Source organism: Falco cherrug, chromosome 11 (assembly GCF_023634085.1).
Source record: "Falco cherrug isolate bFalChe1 chromosome 11, bFalChe1.pri, whole genome shotgun sequence".
Lineage (NCBI taxonomy): Eukaryota > Metazoa > Chordata > Aves > Falconiformes > Falconidae > Falco > Falco cherrug.
This window is the reverse complement of record NC_073707.1, coordinates 7,499,269-7,524,521: the sequence shown is the minus strand read 5'-3', so window position 1 is coordinate 7,524,521 and position 25,253 is coordinate 7,499,269. Positions and strand designations below refer to the sequence as shown.

General features: G+C 39.1%; 2 protein-coding genes across 2 annotated transcripts in view; one reads left to right on the top strand and one right to left on the bottom strand.

The window, feature by feature from the left end:
* The window catches only part of GIGYF2 (GRB10 interacting GYF protein 2), a 79,144-nt gene that overhangs the window by 30,332 nt on the left and 23,559 nt on the right, over positions 1–25,253 (bottom strand). Inside the window, exons 6-7 of the mRNA XM_055723228.1 lie at positions 19,847–19,958; positions 19,270–19,310 (exon numbers count right to left, since the gene is read on the bottom strand). Of these exons, the coding sequence (XP_055579203.1) occupies positions 19,270–19,310; positions 19,847–19,958 (153 nt within the window). The remainder of the gene's footprint in view (positions 1–19,269; positions 19,311–19,846; positions 19,959–25,253) is intronic.
* Positions 5,061–19,256, top strand: KCNJ13 (potassium inwardly rectifying channel subfamily J member 13). The gene is made up of 3 exons (XM_005441694.3): positions 5,061–5,164; positions 11,382–11,862; positions 12,759–19,256. Exons 2-3 carry the CDS (start codon positions 11,385–11,387, stop codon positions 13,379–13,381), a joined length of 1,101 nt encoding a protein of 366 aa, XP_005441751.1. The 5' UTR covers positions 5,061–5,164; positions 11,382–11,384; the 3' UTR covers positions 13,382–19,256.

Genomic DNA, 25,253 nt, shown 5'->3' with positions numbered 1-25,253 from the left:
AAAAATACAAGATGGTATTTATTGACGATTGCATAGTATGCCTACTTGCTTAGACAGGAAAAAACAAACAGAAAGCATGACTAGGCACTAAGATTCTGGAGGTGGAAAGAGGCATTTTTAAGTTACTTAGTTTAAGGATAGGAGATTGCATTCTCCTTTCTCCACATCACACAGTTTTTGCATTCAATAAGAAAGATGAGGAAACAGGAGTAACTGAAATTTATGGCATATCAAACCTCTATTTAGAACTTAGAAATTCTTCCTACCTAGAGATATTGCACTCTGGAGAGAGGAAACACGCTATCGTTGGACTTTGCATGTATCTTGGAGAAGAACCAACATCCTTTCTCCACCATCTTAAAACATTAGACAAAAAAAAACCCGTTTTTTTCCTCCAGCTCAAAGTTTTCCACAGTATATTAGTTTACAGAGGGACTATAGTGAAAGAGTACAGGTGGAATTCAATCCAGACTAGAAAATCCAAAATGTTTCCAGTTTCCCATACTCCAGGTTTACATGAAACCCTTTTACTGTTACAGGAACAAGTTTCTACAAGAATTTTCAAGATGGCAGGGCCCTTGACCTATCAAGCAGGCAGGAGAGGCAGGAAACGCCCCAAAGTTTAAGATGCAAGAGCTCTTCCAACCTGATGACTACCTGAGTGACTGCAAGTGATTACTTGAGGCCCTCAGAAAAGTAAATGGAACACCTTCCTCTTGTGTCTATATAAAAAGCTAAAGTTATTGGCTAACGAAGTACACCATCACTACCAACAGGCAATCTCAGCTATGAAGCCAAACATAGCCCAGATACACATTTACTTCATTGAAGGGGACATGTGGCTAAGGATAACTTCTTTGAGAACAAAATTTTTAAAACTGTGTATTTTGGAAGTCTCTGGTGATACTGGCTCTGAAGAAAAAACATAATAGAATTGATTGCTGGAGACACTCAACTCCATTTGGTAGGTGCAATGCTGGCAAATTTACTTATCTGGAATGGATAAGCCTTTGCCGATGAAGGTCAACCACATTCTGTTTTCCCATGCTTCACATAAAACACAGGAAGGCAACAAGCCAGACAGAAAATTTAAGTCTGGGAAATACAGGGTGGTGGTTTGTGTTTTTTTGGGTTTTTTTGGGGTTTGGGTTTTTTTGGGTTTTTTTTTTTTTTTTCATTTTAGATGTCTGAAAAATATCACCCAGAAGAATCTAACAGGAAGTTTAGGGAAGCCTCTCAGTATTGTGCCTTGGATGGGCTTCACATAGTAGAAGACTAGGAGACAAGAGCTACAGAGCCAAGTCAGCTGAACCTAACACACAGAGATAGTGGCCCAGGAGAGAGCTGCAATCCAACAGACCAGATGAGCTTAAGACCCAGACGATAAGGAATATGCCTCGTTCTTTCTGAACTTGTATTAGAATGCTACAAGAAAGAAGAAAAATGTCATTTTTATTCTGCAGCACAACACACTCGTTTTTTCCTCACTAAAAAAAGTTACCAAGAGAAAAAGGTTACTCAACTTGCTATTTTGAGACTAGAAAAATATTTTTTACGAATGTATCTATTATTTTCATCAAAATTCACAGCTACTACCTCACACATTCAGTAACATTGAGAGATTTTAGACTAACAATTAAGAAAAAAAGTTACTTCTGTCCATTACTAAGTTCAGTTGAGATTCTGGAGACAGCTCTTTAACACTGGGAAGCTATCAGTTCACAGGCTCTGTTCCACTCTTCCAAAAAGATTTTGGGGGAAAAAAAAGTTACCTAAACAATACTGTGAAATCTACTCTGCCACTGAATATGCATGTGTTTTTAGCCCCTCTGCAAATACATACATGCTATAGACATACTCAAGGCAACAACTCAGGTCGTCTTAGTCCTTAAGACAGCTGGGTTTGCCCCTAAGAACTGAACTATAGAAGTCAGGTTTTGTATTCAGAATTTGCAGAAAATGGCATCCCCACTTGCTGCTGTGGGGCTTGAAAAACACATCTCCACAGAGGTGACAGACCATCAAACGCTGTCTGCCAGGATCAGACACAAGTGGGATTCTGCCCCTCCCTCCTCTGACTTTCATTGCTACAGCATTAGAAAACTAAGAAACATAGGGTTTTTTAATATATATGTATATATATGTGCTTAGAAGGGGTCAGTACTATATTTACCTGAGGATGGTATCGCCTATGATTCTGAAACCTGTCTAAACACAGCAACACTCCAGTGTGTCACATCAGATGACTGTTCCAATGCTACACTTCAGTGGAATTGAGAGAAAATGCTGTGTATCGTGACACACAAGGTTTCTGGTACTACAACACCATAGCAAGCAATATTCAAAGACAGCAAGGTATGTGTCAAAACAGACCTGCATTAGATGATCTTGAACATTAGACAGACCAGCCTGTCACAGGTTAAGGATCAGAAAAATCAAGCTACCCAGATGACAGAAAGACTGTGATAAAACTGTATACAAGGATACTTCTGCAGCTTACATCTAAACTCATAACTTCCAAAGTCCTAGCATATTGTCTTTGCAAACTATTCCTAGACTTGAGAACATTCATTTCAGCTGAAATTACTTAGGTCAGAGGGTCAGTATTTGGCAATGTTTTAAGGATGAAAAAACTAAAATGCAATCTATGGTTTTGCCTTGGACTAATTGACTGGACTTCCTGAAGGGAAGGAGCAGTAAAAGGGCACCTCTGTTCAAGTCTGTCACAAAGCCAGCAATGGTGTTTACAGAAAGTAGAGCCTACTGATATCCAGCCAAAAAAGCCTACAGCTGTGCAACACTGAGCTGAAGGGAGACTAACTGCAAAGAGCAAGACTGGGATTCTGGAACATAGCCCCATGGCAACACGTTTCTGAAGACGACTTACTAACAGAATGGCAAATAACTTCTGTTCTCCATGCTGTCAGTCCATGTTTCCTATGACATGGTCACTGTTTGGAGAGAATAAACACCAAAGCGATGATTTACAGCAATACTGCTTCCTCTAAAGAGGGGAAAAACTAGGGAGAGTCTATTAAAGTGCTTTGACTTGCTCTCTAATTTCTGCTGCATACTACACTTCCTTAATAAGGTAAGAAAAACCTTTGCAGCTAGTGTTTTTAAAGAAATTCAAATGACTTTGCCTAGATGTGTAATTTTGTAGCTCATTTTACAGGAAAATAAGACAAATGGCCTTAAGATAATGTTTCTAAAGGACTACCTTCTCATTAAGGACAGTATTTGACATGCTAGGGGTATTATAAGAATACATATATTGTGAAGCAACCCACTTGTAACCAAAGTCAGTGACAGAGATACAAAGTTTTGATGTCTATTTCTAGCTTTACATTTTGTCTCCATACAAAACTCAATCTCAACAGTACATCTCAAAGAAATACTATTCAAGTATCACTCCGTATTTTTTGCTAAACTGACCATTATCCACTGTCATGACTATGGGTGAACCAGTAAATTCAAAGGAATTAGAAGAGTTTATTTTTATTATTATGTTAAGAGAGTTTAATTTCATAACACACACCTGGAAATCACATACTCCAGCTATTTCATCTGCTGTATGATTGTGTTAAGATTTTCAATCCATTCACTTGAATCAGATTAGAAAACCTGTGATCAGACACCACCCACCCTCTACAGTACAAAATATGGTTTGTAAGAAAATACTACTTGTAAAAAAAATATAGCCTCTTCTATTCACAAGTGGGATGTCTGTAGCGGAAGTTCAACTTTGTGAAGGGTGAAGGGCAAGTCACACTGTCCCACAGGCTTGCCACAGTGGTGGCAGTCCCCTTGCACTAGATTTGCCCGCGTTCTGAAGGTCACACTATGCCTATCACAATTTTTAGTGCTGTGCCTGAACATGTATTAATGTTCCATACTAATGAAGCAAAGAATTAATATTTTGCAATTTAGGGTTTGAGGGAAGGTTAAAGGGAAAAAAAATAAAAAAAGAAGAGGGAGGATTTTGTTTCCTAAGCAGGAAAGTCTACATTAATAATTTTCCCAGCAGGCCTTCAGTAGTTTTACTGAAAACAACTACAGCCTTTGTTTCACAGATCCTCTTACATCTGTCGTTCGATCAAAGCCCTCACGTCAACAGCTCACCAAGGGAAAAAAAATTAAAAGTGTGAAATACTACTGCATTACAAAGCTGTCCTCAGAGTTCGTTTTAGTAGTGCAGCATGCTGACCACTCTGCATGGCCAGTCAGCTAAAACATCTTCCCTGAATAACTCTTCTCATTTGCTAAGTAAGAGAGAAAACAGCACAAGTGAAAGTGGTTTCGTTTACTGCATGGAATCAGCAACCCACTTAATCTGCACCGTTTCATTCCTAGGCTTTAGCAAAATCTGAGATTAATTCCATGTTTTCACAAAGGAGCAACATGGAGATGGAAAAGTGGCCAGATCTGCATCTTCTGACCAGCATTAAGCTACAGTTCAGTAACACCCTCCAGACACCACCGGCTGTACCATTAGCTGCAGCCCAGCTTTGTTAAGACCAACACTCAGGAGCTCAGGACCTAATGAGAAGAGGAAGAAGTGGCACTAGACAAGCAGCAGTGAGACACTAGTGTCTCTCTTCACCTAAACAAACAGTAGTTGACACTGGTTAGAGAGAAATTATCTGAAAACAGTGTGTGTTTTTCAGCAGCACTACAGGAACTTTTCCCATTCAGCTTTTCCAGGGGAATTTTGGCCTTTTCAACTTTAACATAAAACTTTCAGATTATACAAACCTAAAAAATTATCTTGATTAAGGAGGTGAGGGGGAAGGCACCCCTTCTCCAAGTAAGTGTTTGAGGATTTCTCCTTGGCTGCTAAGGGTTTGTGTTGGGTAAAGAAATGCTCCTAACAAACCAGCATTCTTTTCCACATGATCAGAGCTAACCGGCCCCCCTGCTGGCAAAATGACCAATCAAATCAGCTTCAGATGAAAACCAACACCCCCCCCCCCCCCAGCACTATAAACACAGGCATGAGACATACAAACCCATTTTTTAAATTAAAAAAAAAAAAAAAAATCTCTACCAACCACTTGTGGGAAGCTTCTCTCCAGTGCTGGGACCAATATACAAGACCAGCCCAGACTTCCTCCTGGAACCTAGGTATTCCCCCTTCTCCTGCACACAAGCCCTTCAGAGACCGGTAAGTACGCAAATATTTTTTTTCTTTTTCTTATTGTACAATTAGAAATTGTTCTGTCATTCTTTAATCAAAGAAATCAAAGTTGTTTTCAGGGCACAGAGTTTTCTTTCTACAGCTGGCTAAATTATTACCTTAAAATGGTTTCTGATTGCCCCCCCTCCTTCAAAAAGAAGCAAACGCTCTCTCAGATGAGCGTATCCCTAACAGAATACAAAGCAAAACTGAAGTCATCAGGCAATATTTTTTCAGGAAGTTTTCAAGTTAAACAGTGCTGGACAGACTCTGCAATGCTTCGGAAACAGAGCATTTGCAAGCCTCCAGCTAAGGTAGCCAGGTGTTGGCCAAGCGTTATGAAAAAGTCATCCTCACCTTGTCACATTCATCATAACTCAGCACTTCAGTTCCATCACAAATGAAAGTGAGCTTCACCTCATCAAGCCTGCTTTTACCATCTCTAATTATATCTCATGTCTTCAATCATTTTCAAATCAATGCATTCTCTGTGCTTATGGACACACTGTGAGCTAGCACTGCTGCCCAGGAAGCCGTGCACAGGCATCAAGCACGAACTCCAACATCCCAGAAAACTCGAGTTATTCTAGTCAAGCTATTACAAAGTCTGCATCACACAGGGCAGGACTGCTCTTCAAAACCAGCAAGCTCCCACAAAAGATGGATGGCAGCAGACTTCTATTACTGCAGCCTTACATCAAATAAAATCCTCCCTCTGTGAATTTACTCCTTCATTAACAAGACTACATTTTGGACTTAGCTTTTTCTACAAGGTTTTAATCTATACAAGCATATTTTAAAGCCTTAAACAATATTTAAGCCAAGTCTTGGTAAAGTTTTTTTCTGTTTCTATAAAGGTGGCCAGACTAGTTGGTCCAATCAGATATTACCTCAGAATCAAGAATTTAGAGTTTATATGAATCCTCACAGTAGCTTCAGCATGCAAAAACACATACAAAAAATGGAGCATTACAGATGTTCCCAAAAATCCAAGTATCTAAGCAGTCTTGTTTTCTGTACTATTAAAAATAAAAAAAGACACGCTCTCCCATTTTACCAAAATTTTGGTAGCTTTTTGTTTGTTTGGGGTTTTTTGAAGTGCATTCTGTAGTAAGCTGTCACAGAAGGTCAAAAGTACAAGCTCTTGCATCCTATCCTTTGTGGCACTTGCTTTGAAAAGCAGGACTTGGGCTCACTAAATTAGAAGTTCCCATTTTTACAAGACTTGCTTATATGTGCAGCAAGTCCTAAAAACTGTTATCTTAATTCTGCAGACTGCTTCGAAAGAACAGTTTTGTCACAAACTACTCCCATTCATCTCAATGAGGCGTTAGCTACAAAACCTAAAGGACAAACGTGTTTGAAATTTTAACTATCCTACTAACAACTGCAGCAGAAGCTTTCAACCAAAGCAGTTACTCTAACTGAATTACCTCCTACATTTCTAAGATTGTCCCTTAATGTAAGTTTTATGATCCAGTCATGTCATCAAGACTGAAAAAAAACTTCATTTCCTAATACTAATGTCAGAGCATCTCAAGGATTGCCACTCAATCTAATAACAATACCAACATTTTAATAGCATGAAAGTGTCTTTTAAAAAATATATATTTGTTCTTTTCGCAAAGTGCAGAGGCAACAACACATCTGCATGATCACAGCTTGGAGTACAGAGATGACAAACTAGTAGAAGATTATGTGGACCCACATCAAGTAAAGAGGGAATGTACACATTCCCACAGGGTCATGCCAGCACCACCTGGGTTCTAATAAATCTTCAAATTATGCTACAGTTGTAAGCAGTTTTTGCAGTTACTCCCAACAGCAGGTACTCTTGACTACTTCACTGTCATAATGAAGCAGTACACTAAAAACTGCCTGAAATCCCTTCCAAGGTCAATTAGAACAATTTGAAGAGCAGAAGTTGGGCAGGTAGGGCAGCACTGCAGGAGTCTACCCTGAACACAGCTCCACATAAAGGCACTCAGGCTCCTAAGATGGTTGCAGGTGCATTAACATACTGAGCTGAAAACAGGCTGGAAGCATCACTTTAAATACCTTCAACCAAGAAGGCAAACAAACACTGCTGCAAACGAGCCCCCCTACAATCCTACTGAAGTCTTTAACAGCTGAGCTGCTTCTGTCAAGAAAAAGGCTAAGCAAGAGGAAAGAAGAGGAAAGCAACACGGTGGCGTGAAGCAGCAATGTTAACAAAGGGCTGTTACAACTCAAGGAAGATCTCGGTCAAAAAGACAGAGCACGGGAGATCAGTATGCTGGGTCATGAATTTCAGAAATGCAAGCAATATACTAGAGCTGTAAGGCAAGGTTTTATTACACAAAAATCATTAGCAAGCCAGGTCAGTTTAGAACCTGCCCAACTCCTAGGAAAAGGGAAACTGTGACTTTGATTTAAAAAGGTAGTACTCACCCTAAACTGACTTGTCTTAGAATGGCAAATAGAAGGAAGAAGCCAGAATGAGGGACAATGATGGCAAAGAGACTAAAAAAAGGTCGAAGAACAGACATGCACACTACAGTTGGTGATAACCATTACATTTTCAATAGGCTGGAAACAGGAAGACTTAAGACATACTGAATGCAGGATGAAAAACCGGTCAACATGCCAAAAGATGTTTAGAAAAGTAATTCCTGACAGTTCCGGTCTTTCCAGTCAAGGGCTATCAGCTGGGAGATGGAAGAACACCTCAAAGCTGTAACAGTTTCACAAGTCAGGAACCAGGGAAAGCAAAGCCAGACAAACTGCATAACGTTAAGTTAAGAGATTACATTAGACAAATCTGGATTAAAAACACAGTAGGTATTTAGCAGTGAGAGATAAGTATACTCCCAAAAACAATGCAGAATTTTTCTTTTCAAGTCAAAGTTTAATGTCTTTCCAAAACATACACTGTTTGAAACTGGGATTAATGTGGGGACATCAAGGAACATGCCAGGCAGGGGATCACATCAGATGGTCCAAACTGTACTTTACAACGTCATTAATTTATCACTAACAAAGAAAGAAGGTATTTGTATTTTTTACTACATTGGGCAACAAAAAGAGTAGAAAGAAGGCAGTAATTCTTTTTAAATTCAGTCACATCTACTCCTAAATTGACTTTGCTTTTGAGAATACAGAGGACTGATCCTCCAGCCCAAGTAAGCTATTTCTCACAGGGCAGTTCTTTCACCTCTTATTCTAAACCAACTGCAATGCTCTCGGAACCTATCTGCAGTTTCTTACCCACTTTTCCCCACCCCAAGAAGTTGAGACTTGTGGCTCAAAGCTATCAATAGCTTTTGCAAAATCAAATAAGATTTTTTTTAAAAAAAAAAGAACCCAAATTGTTTTGGAACTCAAGCTTACACACTTCCAGTGCTATCACTGCCATCAAATTAGAAGCCTAATATTTTCAACAGTCCTAGACAATAAAAATCGTAGGCCTATATATCAAATCAGACCAGAGCAGTAACCTGGTTAACCTTAGCAGGCAAATTCCCCTGCTGGGAGTCCCATGGAGCAGAGACACAAGACTGTTGTAAATCGTGCTGCTGGGGGCTAACGGAGTTTCTCTTTCTCAAGTACCTTCAAAATCTGTCAGTAATGGATCCTCCCCCACAGAAAAGATCCTAAACAACCTGACAATGAACACTAACTAAATTTTTTCAGAGCTTTAAGTCAAAATTAAATGATCAATCAGCTCCCAAGAAAGCTCCTTGACAAAACTGAGACCCTGCAATGCTCACAGCGTTTTGCTCTGAGTAAAGTCTGTGGCACCCAAGCACACTACCTTAGCATTGATATATGGAAGACACAAAGTGTAGCAAAGAAAAAGTGTACCACATTAAGTATGTTTTTCCTTAATGTATGTAACACTGTAGAAAAAAGGCTTCTGTCACCAACCAGTCTGTATCAGGTTAATTCTCACAGCGTTTGTTTGTTTTGCAAACCTGTATTACTTGGAAGCTACTAAGCAGATGCTGCCCTCCAAGTACCATGAGAACCTACAGAAACACATCAATTTTGGTTTTGTGTTTTGTTGTTTGTTTTTTCAAGAATGCATGATGTTTACACCCAGAACCATGTTGTTCTGCAGGTGTTCTCTATTCACACAAATACTGTGTGTACTCCTTATCCTAAGATGATAAAACCAAGGCATCGTCCACAGCTCATTTTAAGCATGGTCCCCATCATTCTTCCCATTCGGAGAAGCCCCTTTTTCCAGCTCCTTCACAGCATCCAGAAAGGCTTTTCTAAATCTCAGCACAAGGACTCTGTTCTACAGACAAGTTGCTAATCATTTGGCTCCTGAAGCATTTAAAACTGTATTCAGGTTATTTTAAATTCTGTAACAGTGCAGCAAGACTGAAAACTCATTTACAGAGCTGTATCATAGATGAAAGATCAAACTCAAATGAAGGTGCGGGGTCATGCTATAAGCTGAATGGACTATGATCAGAATCCCCCAAGAAATGTAACCTGGCACTACTGACCAGGAAAATCTCAGTAAGGCCACTGTATTCTCCAGCACAGGGAGCTGTTTCAAAACGCTCCTTTCTAGGGGATGTGAAATGAAAAATAAAAATGGGGGGAAAACCACCAAATCCCACTCAGGCCATCATCTACCCTACCTCCTTTGACTACATGAATAGAAGAAATAGCTGAATGGTTTTGAGAACCTACAGAAGGAAAGAAAAAAAATTTACCTAAATATTCACTGCCATGTCAATTCCCATACTTCAGCATGCATTAAGTGAAAACAAAAGAGAATGTTCTGTCTTTACTAAAATTTGGTAACAAGATCAAGTAAGCAGTCACAAAACATGCTGGTTTACAGCATCAAACATCACAAGAAAGATTTTTACCTTCCATAAATTCATTCTGAAGTTCAGGATCCTTAGATCTAATGCATTTCAAGATAAAACTAAGACAGCACTCATGGGGAGAAAAGAAATCCAATTCCTCTAGGCTGTCTGTACACTTGTATTATACACTGAAACAGTCATAATTCAAAGAAAGGTCAAAATTGATAGGAAACCAAAGCTGACTAAATACACCATGTATAATTATGATTTGCAGAATTTATTTTTTTAAAAAAATCCTCTGTCGTTCTACAAACAAGCTTCCTCCCAATCTTCTTTAAGTAGGCTGTATACATTGTGAAGTCTATCTTACATGAACCTGTATTTAATTTTAATGTGTCCCAGGTGAACTTTAATATTCAGTATTTATAAAATTTATGGATTTGAGTGGCCAGTGTCTTTTCAAAAGACACTTGAGCATCTCTGACAAGTTTGGCAAGTTTCGAGGTTTAATAGTAAATAAAGGAGCCTAACATGTCAAATACCCACAACTATCCATTTTGCTTCCCACATTTGCAATTCCACCTTCACCCCTAATTCCCATACACTTGCTGTCCTATGTTCTTATTTGGTCACTAATAAAAAGTACACTGCTTTGGCAGCCTAGATTTCAAATTACATCACAGTATATTTTCAGCATTGGTCTCCTGCCCTCTTTCCACCTGATCCTTACATGAACAACCTTAGACTCCCAGAAGCAGCTCTGCCCCAAATATTGGAATTCTGCTTAACTGGACATGGTGGGCCCAGACAGCAGTCATTTCCTTCAGCTAGGAAAGTCCGAAAGGGCTACTAGGTAAACCACAGCATTCCCCTAACATGCATGAACATGTTAGCGAAATAATATAAAAAACATTATTTCCATAGCATTATTGTTAACAGTGTTCATAATAGTATCTGTAAACTATTATACTGTTAAAATGTAAACTATTATGCTTCTAAAGAAGTTATTAAAACTGATACAATCAGACAAAATTCATTTTCTTTTCCGATACAGCATGCCTAATCACATCCCACCCACCCCTAAAGAATTAAAACATGCAACTCAAATGTAAATTTAGGAAGGTAAAGTATGAAAGTTATATTTAAACAACTAAGCAGGGAAAACTTGAGAAGCAGTCAGATTTTTAAACTTAATCTTTTAGCAAAGTATTACCACAAAGAGTGGTAAATTCCTCTCCAGGCTCCTGACTTAATCTTCTCTGGATTGCAATCTATAAGCCCTCCTTTGTTGGCTGCAGCATTTCAACCCCTGCTGATGTGTCAAAATCTGTGAAAGTTAGGCAAAATACAAATACGCTGCACTGTATCACATTTTTTCCTTTTTTTCTCTTTTCTAGACAATGACAACTGATATGATAGAGAGCAATAACACGAAATCCAGTGCTCCCCTACTGACCCAAAGATACCTGAGGATGGTGACCAAGGATGGACATAGCACATTCCAGATGGATGGTGCCCAAGGAAAAAGTCTGGCATACCTCCGAGATGCATGGGGAATATTAATGGACATGCGGTGGAGATGGATGATGCTTGTCTTTTCTGCTTCTTTTGTCATTCACTGGCTAGTCTTTGCAGTGCTTTGGTATTTTCTGGCTGAGATGAATGGGGACCTGGAGCTGGACCATGATGCTCCACCTGACAACCATACTATATGTGTCAAATACATCACCAGCTTTACAGCTGCTTTCTCCTTCTCACTGGAGACGCAACTCACAATTGGTTACGGCACTATGTTCCCAAGCGGGGACTGTCCCAGTGCTATTGCACTGCTTGCAATACAGATGGTCCTGGGGCTCATGCTGGAAGCCTTCATCACAGGTAATCCTTCATATTTAATCTTTAAACAGAATAGGTGTAACAATTAAGATTTAAGAAATGGAGCTAGAATAGTGATCATATTTATATCTGAACGAACAATTAGGTCAGTCACTACAAGGATAATAAGATTTTGGCTATGTAGTAGTAAAAGTTCAAACTCCTTTCATTAACAAAAGTCATAAAGTAGGCGACAGCAGGATAGGGACTTGAGAGTTCCACTATGCATTGGGCAATACTTGTGGCAGACCCCCACTTATTCTCAATCACTTATTTCTTATACCATTATGTCTTCAGGTCTTTTCCATGGAATTACAATATTTAAAGTCAATTTGCTTTGATTTTCAAGTTTACTTTTGTCTAGCTGAAGTATTTTTGTTGATCTTTAAGTCAGCATTTGCATATTCCTTAGTACCTTATGTAAAAGTAATGAGAACTTTTACAATGTCACAGCTATTTCAAAGTATTTAAAATTATTTAAAGTAATTTTCAGGTTTAAAGTATTTCAAGAGACTTAAAAAATATACAGGTTAGTTTACTGTGTATTAACAAAGAGCTTCTCCAGTGGCAGCACACCAAGATCAGGTATTACTACTAATTACAGTAAATCGTGGCAAGCCAAGGGCTCTCCTTCCTACAGCTACAATTCATTCTCTAAATACTAGTAGGGGAACATAGTTTAGGAAAAGAACCATTTCAGGAATGCTGTATTTTTAAAACAAGAACAGGTTAGTGTGCTGCCAATCTAGCAGTTTTCAGACATGCAGGCTGAGGCTAGAAGGACCATGTCCACCCAAGCCTGCTTCTGTTCCTTTGGACTGGTTCACAGAGCTCAGAGGCTGCAGGGAACCAATCCAGGCACTGTGCTGGTTTTCAGTTTGTCCTTTTCCACGATGCAGGTGCTTTTGTGGCAAAGATCGCTCGACCCAAGAATCGGGCATTCTCCATCCGCTTCACCCGCTCTGCCGTAGTGACGCACACAGAGGGAAAGCTGTACCTTATGTTCCAGGTGGCCAACACACGCTCCAGCCCACTAACTAGCGTCCAAATTTCTGCTGTACTCTACCAAGAACAAGAAAATGGGCAGCTGCACCAAACGAGTGTTGACTTCCACCTAGACAGCATTACTTCGGATGAGTGTCCTTTTTTCATCTTCCCACTGACCTACTACCATTCAATCACCCCATCCAGCCCGCTGGCTGCTCTCCTCCAAAGAGAAGCTGCTCAGCATTTTGAGCTGGTTGTCTTTCTCTCAGCTGTGCAGGAGGGCACAGGAGAAATGTGTCAAAGGAGAACGTCCTACCTCCCCTCAGAGATCATGCTGTACCATCGCTTTGCCTCTGTGCTAGCCCGCAATGCCAAAGGTGAGTATCAGATCAAGATGGAGAATTTTGACAAGGCTATTCCTGAGCTCCCAGCTGCAGCTGACTCAAAGAGTCCAAAAAGGACTGACAAGGAGATCCGCATCAATGGGCAGCATGCTGACAGCTTCCAGCTCTCTGAGACAGGCCTCACAGAATAAAGAGAGCAGACTTTGAACTTTGTGCTTTTTTAATTATTAATACATTAAACTTTCAGGTTCCATTTACAACCTTCCTTCCTTGCCTGCCCTGCCATCTTCTAGTGATCTTTCTCTTGTACTCCCATCCTTTTGATTACAACATAATACGCAGAGTAAAGAGAACTGGTGTGCCCACGTAAACTGAGGAAAGGCTGGATTAACCACCCAGGACAAAGTCAGGTACAAGATTCACAGTACTAATTCTTGGAAATTAAAAGAGCTACATGCCAAATTCACCAGACTACGATTAAAGCCGCACCGTCCCTGAGAGACCTTCAAAACTCCCAAAGCTGACCAAAATCATAATTAACCAGCTTGTGACAAAATGGAATACACCACAGAACAAAAAACTCAGCCAAAACCAATACAGGGTAATTCAGTGAATATATTAATTCTGGTATAAGCAACTCTATTAATCCAAGATCCTAATTTTTCTGTCCTCTTAACTCTTTGGGGATACAGAGTTATATGAGTTTTCAGATGGCCGAATTCACTCTTAGAAAGTACTGCCAATCTCTCATGGCAGTGAAAAGCACTCCTGCTGTGCTTATTAAGCAAAATTGTAAATACTAACTGTAGTTCTTCCTTCTGCCAAATAAGACAACATCTCATTTCAAGACAGGTCTATGAAGACACTATCAAAAAAATCTTGACGTATATGACAGCTGCTGCAGCGGAAATTTTTTCGTGTCTGGAAACACTGAGTAAATTATTTAGCAGTGGAAAACAAACTACTCTAAATGAATTAATGTACTTTTTTTTTTTTTAAAAGGACCATACATTCCACATGTTCTCACCTTTGCGCTGCTTGTCTCAAGTAGATCTGACCCAGAAGGGTGCACTATATACATGAAAAGAACTGCATCCATTTATATTTTATGCTTTTTAACATCAATATTTGCCTGTACACACAGCACAAAAATATTTAGACACACTTGAATCAATTTTAAAATAAAAAATTAAAACTATACACAAGACTTCTGTATTTAAGTGCCTCATAACTCTATTGCAATTAAGACACTGTTCTGAAGTTCCTAATTTAAGTAGCTAAAGGATAAACAGAATGATGGATAATTATTTCCAAGCTCTCAACAAAAGCAGTGCCTATTATGCATTCATACCTGCACAGACAAGTATCAAAATAAAGTAAAAGTTATCCATCAAGTGTAAAAGACTTTTTTACCAGAAACCAAGGTGGCATAAAACACAACTTTCATTGACAACAGCATAATACACTACCAAATACGCATCCTTTTAGCTTCACTGAAGTGGTCAGGAGCAGGAAAAACAGTCTCAAGCTATCTGATGAGATACTGTTTAAGGGAATTCTTCTCAAGCCCCAGAACTCTGTTAATGGAAGTGTGTTCACCACCCAAAAAAAGTTTGCAACAAGGTACTTTGTTTTAGGGTCTGGGGAAATTGGAAGCAGTCCCACAGAAGCATTTTCACACAGGAAAGGGGAATGAGGCAGAGGGCCTACATTTTCACTGCAATTCAACTCTCATTCCGATATTGTTGAACTGATATGTACTGCCTCCCCACATTCCAGACCTCAGACAGATCTGGGTTTACTACAGATACTCTGAAAATATCCTTTTTTAAATTTAATTTTATGTAAAAGCATTCATTAATATTATGGAGCTTGGACAGCAACACACTATCAAGTTACATTGTCTTCATCCCTGCTTTTCTTAGCTGTTGACGCATATGCGGACTAAAGATCCTTTTTCCACCCTCATATCAGTACCAATAATTAAGTACTTCTTGCAAGTGTCATTTCCATGTTCTCCATCAATCTAAGACATTGAGAAGGGCCTTACAAATTAAGAACCAGCACAAGAGCAGTAGAACAGATTCCTGTGTCAAGTCTGAAAAAACATTTATGACGAGAGCAATATTCTGTGTGAGGTATTGTTTTTCCCATATATCACATACTCCAATCTCAAGACAAACCACTTGTTCTAAAATTCAGATACATAATCCCAACAGGACAGTACCATAATCCCACCATTTAGAGCCAAAGTTATAAAAAGCTATTTCTAATTTCTATTAACACCTAATCAAAGTGTGGGCAGCTTGCTTTGGTTTCTACATGACTTGATACTTTGAAGTTGTCCTGGTTTTTAAATAATTTTCTACTTACAGATTTGGTTCAAAAGCAAGGGAAAAAAGCAAGAATAAAGAGAAAAATACGTTTAGTATACACTAAACACAATGTTCAAATACTGCATTTTGGAATGTAAAGCTCAATACTACTACAGAAGCAAATTAGTCAAACAACTGTGTAGTTACTTCAGAACAGCTGCAGAACAAGGGGTAAACAAAACACCCCTATTGCTTTTACAGTTCTAGAGAGCTGATGAACCATGGATGTCTGAAAGTATTGGAAACATGGCATGGCCCAACACTGGAAAGCAATCCTGGAGAAATTGCTGATTGGGGTGATGCAACGAAACTGCACTCTACATTTTGACTAACATTGCAAGGCCAAGCTGGTGATGAGCTCCTTTGGATGCACTTCTTGCTAGTGAGGTAGGGAAGAAAAACAAGCCAGGCAGAATAGGGGGTAAGAGCAACTCAAAGAAATTCAACATCCTTTTAATAGTCACTTGGACACCCTTTTTAGATTCATCTTCTTAACCTAACCAAAAAACACATTGAACAGAACTCAGTCAGGTTGCTCAACTGACTTACTGTCTTGTTTAATCTACATTACAACTAGTTACTACCAGTGTGTAATTGCTGGTAACTAATCAAATCCCCTCAGCTACTAAGCTGGTATTAGTCAAGAGGTTGCACAGAAAATTAAGCAGCTATCTTGCAGTTCTAGAAGAGAGCCATAATCAAGAAAACTTGATCATTTTCTTTGCTAATGGCCTCAGCCTTCCAGAAGGGATTCGGGTTCTCAATGAAGTCCATCAGGACTGTGACAGTGGGCAACAGAAACTCGCAAATACTTTGTACATCTTCAATTCACATACTGAAACTAAGAACGTACATTGTTTATGTCGTGAATTAGACAAATGTGAACTTGCAAATTGTTGTGAGCACTGAAAAAGCAATTTTTAAGAACAGTTGTTCTTAAGTGTGTTGATCATATTTGAGAAGTAATTCTTTGTTGAAGGTCTATTACTTTTTTAATCTCGTGATTTTAATAGAGGGGTTCTTGCACTGTCATCCATTATGAATGCCCAGAACAGTTTAATAATAGATCTCTTATTAATTCTGGAATATGATCGCCCAGAACAAAGAACATGAAAAGTTGGCAACTCAGTAAATTATGTAATCTGAGGCTAAGCCAAGGCTCTACAAAAGAGCAATGAAAAACTGAAGTACAATAAAGTTGGGGAATAAAATCTTACATTAAGGAGTTTAACAGAAACCAATACATGCCTCTGCTAAAGCACGCTGGCCTGAATTATAAACTGCATGTCAGTTCATTCCTTGATCTTATTGCTTCTCCCAGTGTTTTGTGTGGTATACTAGTGCTTGGTATTAATGTGGGACTTCTTTTGGCACATCTGTATCCTTATCTCACACTCAAAATATTTTGTCATTGGAAAGCCTTTACGTAACAGTAACTACTTGTTCATTAAGGCTTGAGTCAAAACAGACCAATACCTTCCGTTAACAATTTTGTACTCTCCACCTTATTTCTCTTTGAAAGTAAAGAGGAGAGGAATGATGTTCCCGCTTACTGGGACATTAATCTCTAACATAGCAATATGCAGACAAACTACTATTAATATAAAAAAACCTGTTTTAACAAAACTTCAGAAAGATTGCAGGTCTCTTGCTTCTATCGTACGTGCTACAGAGCTTTCAGTCAAGTGAGATCAAAATAGAAGAGAAATAGAACAAGAGACTTAATAGAAGCAATCAGGTGCTACAGAAAGCTTCATGATTTGAGAATAAGTACACCATGCCTCACAGTGAACCAGGACTTCCACAGCACACATGAACACCATCTTTTATAGAAAATGGTTCACAGAAGATGTATTCCAAAGTACTGATCACTAGTACTTGCTATAAACAACACAGGCCCTATACTAGCTGAAGCATTAACCCTCACTTCCAGGCAGGTCAGCTTCAGTAAGTACATCTTGCATACTGTAAATTCTTCTCATTTTCAGCTGAGAGATACATCTCATCCTAAACTGACATGCAATATTTTTATCACAGTCTAGATCACACATGGTGCATTCTATAGTCTGGATCTGGAGGTGTTGTAATTTTATCACAACAGGAAGGGGCTAAATAAAGTGGAATCAACAGTGGGATATATATTCACATCTGTGTGTCTTTTGTAAAAAATGCACTCCTGAAATCTCAGTAGCACTTATTTTTTCCTATTCTCATTTTTTTTCCCAAAAGGTCTCTGAATATAAAGGCACACTAAAAGTCTGAAGTTTCACTACTGGCATTTAAAAGATGGATAATCTCAGACCAATCTCAAGTTATTTTTAGAAGTAACCTCTTTTTAAGGACAACAACGAGGAAAACAAGCAACATCTTAGTTTTGTGTTAACTTTCAACTTAAAAACCAGAAAAAAGCACTGTTTAAAATAGATAAAAAAATAATGTCCTATGTGGAGAGAGGACTGGGAGAGCTTTGAAAGCAAACATTGTAATTTACGACTCTCAAGGCATGTGCCACCATGGTAATCTGGAAGGTTCTTAAAATGAAAACTTACGCTTCTCTCACCAAAAAAACCACCGATAGCTAAGCAGGGATTAAAATACATTCCTGTCAACTTCTAATTGCAACTGAATCTCTTTGGTTTTGTCTTGAAATTGGACCTGCAACTGTCTTCTCTGACCTATGCTTTATCAATATATTCAGTAAGGAGGATATTTAGCTAAGACTCCTCCAGCGAAGACCAAGAGATCCTCTGGGTCCTAAAAAAGACAAGACTCATTTTTGTACTTTTACTAGTACAAAAGCTCTCACTAAGCACAGCTATGGTACATGCATGTGGAAACATGCCATGGAAAAAGAGCAAGGTCATACCACTGAACAATGAATACATAAACCTATGAAGCAGAAAATCACTGTAGCTACCATACAACCAGTTGATGGAGAACTTTAAAGGAAGTTCTTCCCACTCTCAGAATACAGATTTTACCTAAATAGATACGTTTCATCTCCAAGATGACAACCCACTCCAAGTTCAGATGAACATTCAGACAGATACTGGGTCACAATTAAAGATCCAGTATTCTGCCTCAATGTGGCCAGGGTGAAGCATTTATGAAACAGAACAGAAAAGAAAAGGCAGAGAGGGGGACCAGACAATAGCCTGAATGAACAGAAGATCTGTATGACTTCAAAAAATTTGACAGACAGCAAATCCATCAGCATGGAAACCTCAGAACATTGCTGCTGGGATCTACCTCACACTAGCAAACACTCAAAAAAAATTAATAGTTCACATGGTCCAGAAGTCCTATAAACCAAAAGAGCACACACCAGGAATGTTTTAAAAGCTGAAAAGCTGCATTGAAAAGGCATATTGCCACAGCACACCTGTTAATCACTACCTACTCCTTTCACAGAGGTACAGGGATGTTGTTCCAGCTGTAGACATCACATCTTAATTGAATAAACAGAACCTACTTAGTGCAGATATTTCTTATCTAAAACATTTAAACATCTAATAGTGAAAACACCACAAAACAAGAAAGACAACTTTGAGAACACATTTAAGTAGCCTGGCACAGTATCATGAATCTTGTATCATCAACATACTGGGAGCAATAAGAAAGGTTTATGTACATACAGGTCCCTTCCACAAAACACACCCTGTTCCTCCCTCCCATTTTCAGCCCATACAGTAGCAAAACCATACCTGGATCTTTTCGCCCTGGTTTTTCAAAGCGTCTGTCTCCCCTAGAAAGGTAGAATAGAAGTTTCAAATAAGGTTTTGGAACTATTCCACTCATTTTAGGCATGGAAATTTTTTTTTTTTTCTGAGACGGGGCTTTTTTAAAATCAGACCTTGATGGACAGTATCTTTAAAGGTCCCAGTGACAACTGAAATTTTCATGAACACTGCCTTTGGCAACTAGGTATGTTTTGAAATTTGACCCTAAGTACCATCAACAATGCTGAGACTAAAATTGAAGTGAATCCTTTCGCAATCCATATTTTCACCCATAACTTTCACTGCAACTGTCGTAATTTACAATCTCTTAAAGTAGTTCTTTCTTCCCAGGAATTCAGCAAAAAACTTCTTTGCAAAAATGTTTTTACTTGCTCCTGAGTTTCTAGAAGCATTACTGTGTTGACTCCAACTTAGAAATTCAGACACTCCACTCACAGATACACCTAATACCCTTTCCTAAAGCGTTTTTATTAAGTCAAAAGGCACAAATAAAAGCTGAGCAGATGTATGTAAAAAACTTCAAGAGCTAGAGTTCTGTTACCTTTCCTCCCAACTCTGTGATCTGTGCATTTCCCTGCCCCCTCCTCGCCCAAATCCACCCTCCACTTCATCAAAACTTCTTTGGTAGAAACCGCTTTCTCCTCGGCCTCTGCCTGAAAAGACAAAAAACACAAGTGTTTGTACAAATAATAATAGAAGTTGAAAAAATCAGGTAGGTTTCCCTTTCCTGGGGTCCCTGTGAACTAATCTTGCACTCTTAAGCCCCAGTGAAATTATCTGGGGCAAAGGGGAAAAAGGAAGAAAGACTGAAGAAAGAGTCTTATGTAAAAATTCTTATCAAGAAGCACAGGATCAAACAGAACAGGCAAACAATTCTGAAATAAATACTGTGCAGAAAAACACAAAACACAGATACTTACCCAACAGAAATTACCAAACAAGCATGCATCGTTCACACAACATCCACACAGTACATGTGTACTTTACACTCATAAAAATCAGATTGCTTTTAACAGCGGAACCCAGTATAATGAATGGTACTGCACTGCAGATGTACTCATAATTACTGCTGTCAAGGTTAATAAAGGAGATGGAAGATTCACTGCTATTAAGTTCTAGTGATTCCCTGCAGAAAGCTCCCCCAGGAGCAATGGGGAGAAAAGAAGGATCACAGGATGCATATAGGTTTATATGAAGAACCCAACAGCTATAGAATAAAAATTATCCTCACTTTTTCAAGAAATTAATACTCTGTAGGTGGATCCCAAGTATCAAGCCTCAAGCCAAAAAATTACAGATGTATCCTCAAGCACATCTGCAGGGTTTGGGTAGGCATGGGGTGTTTGGTTGGAAAAAAAACCCCAAACAACAAAATACACACAACTGAAAAAAACACCACCCACACACATCCTCAGGCCTTCAAGATAGCTTCCAGCACTAGTTAGATTAATTGCTGGGGTGACATTTCCAGATCTACAGAAGATAAACACACTTTTGCTTCACAAAGTGCTACAGCAGAAGAAATGGGAGGTTTTTACCAGCTAACCTACCATTTCAAGGATATCATGAAAACACTACAAACAACTAAAACTCATCAATCAGCTGGTTGTGAGATAATGCCTTTCCTACATACACATGCAGTCTCCATAGTCAAGTCCAAAAACCTAAGCAGCACCTGATAAAGGAAATCATTGGCTGTGCAACTACCAAACACCTCAATCCTTTCATATGTCTCTCTTCCTAGCTTCAAGAAAACACACACCTCAAAGGATGAGGTGCAAACCTGGCCAGGGATCCAGAGGAATTACACAGAATAACAAAATAAACACCTTAAGAATGGACAATCTCTGTAGTCTTCTGAAGAAAGTAACAACAAGCCTCTACCTCTAGTATTTCAAGGCCCCTGGATGCATCACGGAATTGTACTGCATTTCAGTGACTTATGGAAAGAGGCTCTAAAAAAATGGAAATAAACAAGGTAGTTGCAAGAGTTGCCCTAATGCTTTATACCAAATTCTCTTGCAAAAAAAAAAAAAGTTGCCTTCCAGGCAGAGAAAAAGAAAAGTGATTCCCAGATAATCCAGTCAGACTCTTCAAATACACACTGATTTTGTACCATGCTGTACAGGTTGCAGGGTGTATAAGGAAGTTACAAAACTAATGTCTGTACAATTTCTCTTCCTGCTTCAGAAACAGGATTTAAACTTCCCCTTTGCACAAAACTAACCTGTTTTTAGCACCAGCAAAACAGTTCAGTGACAAGATCTCCTCGTCACAGAGATGTGAAGTTCAGTACCACAGAGTTTTGGGGATGCTCAAGTTCAGATGGAGACCGGACAAACTCACAAAAGATAAAAAACACTGAGATTTACCAAACACAGAGACCACATCTGGTTTGGGAAATACAGTGAGCTGCAAATGTCTAGAAGCTAAGTATATATGCGATGCTTCTGCACCTCTATTTTTACACAGCCCTTATTCTCTTGCCAAGGTGTTTTCTTTTGGCTGTTGCTAGAGACAGACTACTGAGTTAAACAAGCCTTTGCCTGACTCAGCATAGCTGTTCTTACACAAACACAGGAGAAGACAGAGGATTTGACTGAGCACTCAAGGCAAGAGAGGAGAGATTAGTATCAGACTTACGGCTGTACGAGAAACACAAACACCTTTCACTATGGCAAGTCTGATACAAGACTGACCATAGTCACGAGTGCAAAGTAAGTTGCAAAGGCAATTAACAGTAAAGATGTGATACAGCACCAGAAGCAGCACAATGTTGATCCAGTTAAGACATGATGGGTCCCCTAAGATCCCAGAAAAGGACTTCAAGCTGCTATTCTTCACAAATAAAGCCCAAGAAATTTTAGGCATCTCATGCAATGGCAATCTTTGCCTAGTTTCTTCACTACAGGAAAGCTCTCTTCCTTCCTCTCACAGGAGATAAAGCAAAAGCAGTTCACAAGAGAAAGCCACAGACAGGCAGAGACAAAAACAGAACAAACACACTGACTCATGTCTCTGAGGTAGTGGAGGTGGGAAGTTGCACACACTTTTCCAACAGAAACAGAACTGGCTGTCCACTGTTGCTTGTTTGTGGTTTGGTTTTTTTCCATGAGTGACAGCAACATTTGTAGTGCTCACCTTGCAGTGTGAGCAAGCATGAATGCACACTGATTACTAATAGCGGACACACAACTAGCAGAGCCAGAAGGCTGGCAATAGGGGAGATCTCATCAGCAAACACAGTGTCCTGTATAAGGGGAAGAACAGAATCAGAGTTGTTTTAACAGCAGCATGGCTTATGACAGCTTTAAAAGTATATAAGGCAATGGCCTGAGAAATGTCTCTCCACTTACCCCCCTCTGTGTTCATCAGTATTTCAGTTGTGCTCAGCCATTGAAACGGTCTGAATTGAAAGAATCTCAAAAAAGGTCCAAAAAAACCTATCTCAGCAATTCAATTTAAGGCTGCCTGAGGGGCCACAGTACTCACTCCCAGCTGAAGTGATACTATGTAGTAGCAGACATATAAGCTACCTTTGCTCTGGTTGTGTTGCCACCCTCAGCTGCCTTCTACAAGGCACATACACCATCTCCGTGCAGTAACAAGACGTGCCCATTCAACAGCACCCGGCAGAAGTACGTGTGCAACTCTAGCAGAAACCAAGCAGACCACTGCACGAGGAGCATACTGCATTGTAGCAAGCTATGGAATATAAGTAGCTAAAGAAAACTGTGAAGTACAAAGTCAGTTATTCAGCAAGTATTGCGTAGATGTGTCTGACCTGAAAGTGCACACTAGGACACAGTTAATACTGATAACAGCACATATTAAAAACGCTTGCAGAAAGAATAAAAATGCACATATAAGCACAGTGTTCACCATTCTGTTTCTGCAGTTCTTGGCTTTTGTTTTGCGGCTAATAAATCTAGAATGACATGCTTATTTTAAATAGAAGGGCATTTCCAAAAAAATGCCTGGCACATGAAGAGCAGGCTTTCTAAGCGTAGATGCTGCACAAAGTATTGAATGCAAAGTCAACAGATGTCAATAAACCCTTCCATTTAAAAACTGAATGGAGCAGGTGTGTCATATTTCAATGATTTCTTAAAAAGCTCTGAATGAGGACCTCAATCCACTGGATAATGTAATCATAACAGACTAAAGTCTCTAACCTGAAAAACAGACAAGTCTGGATTTAAGTACAAAATACAATACACAAACAAGGCGGCAAAAGCGGCACTCACTATCATTCTAACTGTCTTTACAGGGAAAAAATCCCGAACACAATACAACAAGCAAATTCTTGAAATTACAGCATGCCTGGAGTTTAGGATCTACAAACATTGCCATAATACTGTGTGGGAAGAGCAGGACAACCGTAGTTCAACTACTGCTGTTTGAGAACTTTCCACTTTTACACTATATACTCATTTTCCGACAGCAGCAAACACAGGAAAACAAAGGGAGAAGAACTCTAATGGGAAGGAAAGTACCCTTCATAAGGATTTCAACCAAAAAGGAGAACAGCTACAAAACAAAGCGCCTGTAAGGTTACAGCCCATTCCAGGGACTACTTAAATCTCTCCTCATCTGAGGCTCTTATTCATGAATGTTGACATTCCACTCCCACCAGCACAAAGCACAGAGCTTAACTGCACACCACAGGGAGCTCCCAGGAAAACAAGTCAATTAGAAAAAAGGTCACGTGCAAGTACTTTGTTTCTTTAGAGAATATAACTTCAGAATTAAATAAAATGGTTGGGATTTATGTCTCCACACAGGGCACATACAGTATTAGTGATGGCGGCTGCACACTGCAAATGGTTTTTACCAGTAACACCAAGTTGTATTTCAACACACAGTCATAAAAAACTTAAACAAAAATCAAAGCAACTTCCACACAGTTATCACTTTCACATCAGCTAAACATAATCATTGTCAGTAAGACTTGGAGTGACTATTGGGAAAATATTTACTGTTACGTTGTAGTTTTAAATACTGATAAGGGAAGTCACATTTAGAATTCTAACAATAACCTTCCTTTACCAGCAGTTCATCCGTTCTTCCCTTTGCCAACCTGTCACAGAGTCCCTCTCACCCTCCCAAATGCTGGAACACAATTCTGTGATTTGTGCCTCAGTGAGGGAACTTAATTAACAAATCTAATTGTACATGCAAATTTTTTGCTGAATTTACTGTTGTGCAAGTTACTTCAAGACAATAATCTTGCTTTGGTAAAGCCGAAGCCCACATTTGATCAGCGGCAGCTTTGTTGCGTACAGTGATGTAAAGTTCATGAAAAACACCAGATAACCTTTTGAACTCAGGCCATTTTGCAAAGCAGTAAAGAAAAATGTTTTCCAACTGTTACATGAAGCAGTTCACTTGGTGAACAAACCCTGAAGAAATGCCAAGTCCTTTTCACTGTAACTTGAAAAACCAGAACTGCATTTAAAGCTTGCTACTTGCAAGCAACATGTTAGTTTTGTAAGTTAGATGACAACAGTCCTACGCTTGGCTCTTCGTAAATATTAGAAACAAAGTACTTAATTACAAGACCATAACATGTATAATTACAAGAAAATGTACAATTTTGTCCTGGCAGAAGCCCTCATTTGTTTGTTGAGATACAGAAACTTTGGGAAGACTCCTCATGCCTAAAGCCCAAGACTAATTGCTCACGGAAAAAAAAGGGGAAGAGTGGAAAAAACAAGCAGCAACCAGGATCCATGAAAGAGGGAAAGATCAGTAATTTGCTGAAGAAATTTACTGGAGAAATGTATCCTTTACAGCTTAGCAGAAGGTAAGAATGACAGAGTAGCCTGACAAGCACAGCACATAACAATTCATACAAATTAAGACAAAAAGATCAAATGAGGATGAAAACAAAATTAAGTGAGAAAGATTAATATTGCAAAGTGCTTGAGCTAGTATTTCTTAACATA

Excerpts from the sequence above, each read along its gene's own strand:
- KCNJ13 (XM_005441694.3), top strand. The coding sequence starts at position 11,385 with ATGACAACTGATATGATAGAGAGCAATAACACGAAATCCAGTGCTCCC. Across the intron at positions 11,863-12,758 it reads GCTGGAAGCCTTCATCACAG|GTGCTTTTGTGGCAAAGATC; the intron begins GTAATCCTTCAT and ends TCCACGATGCAG.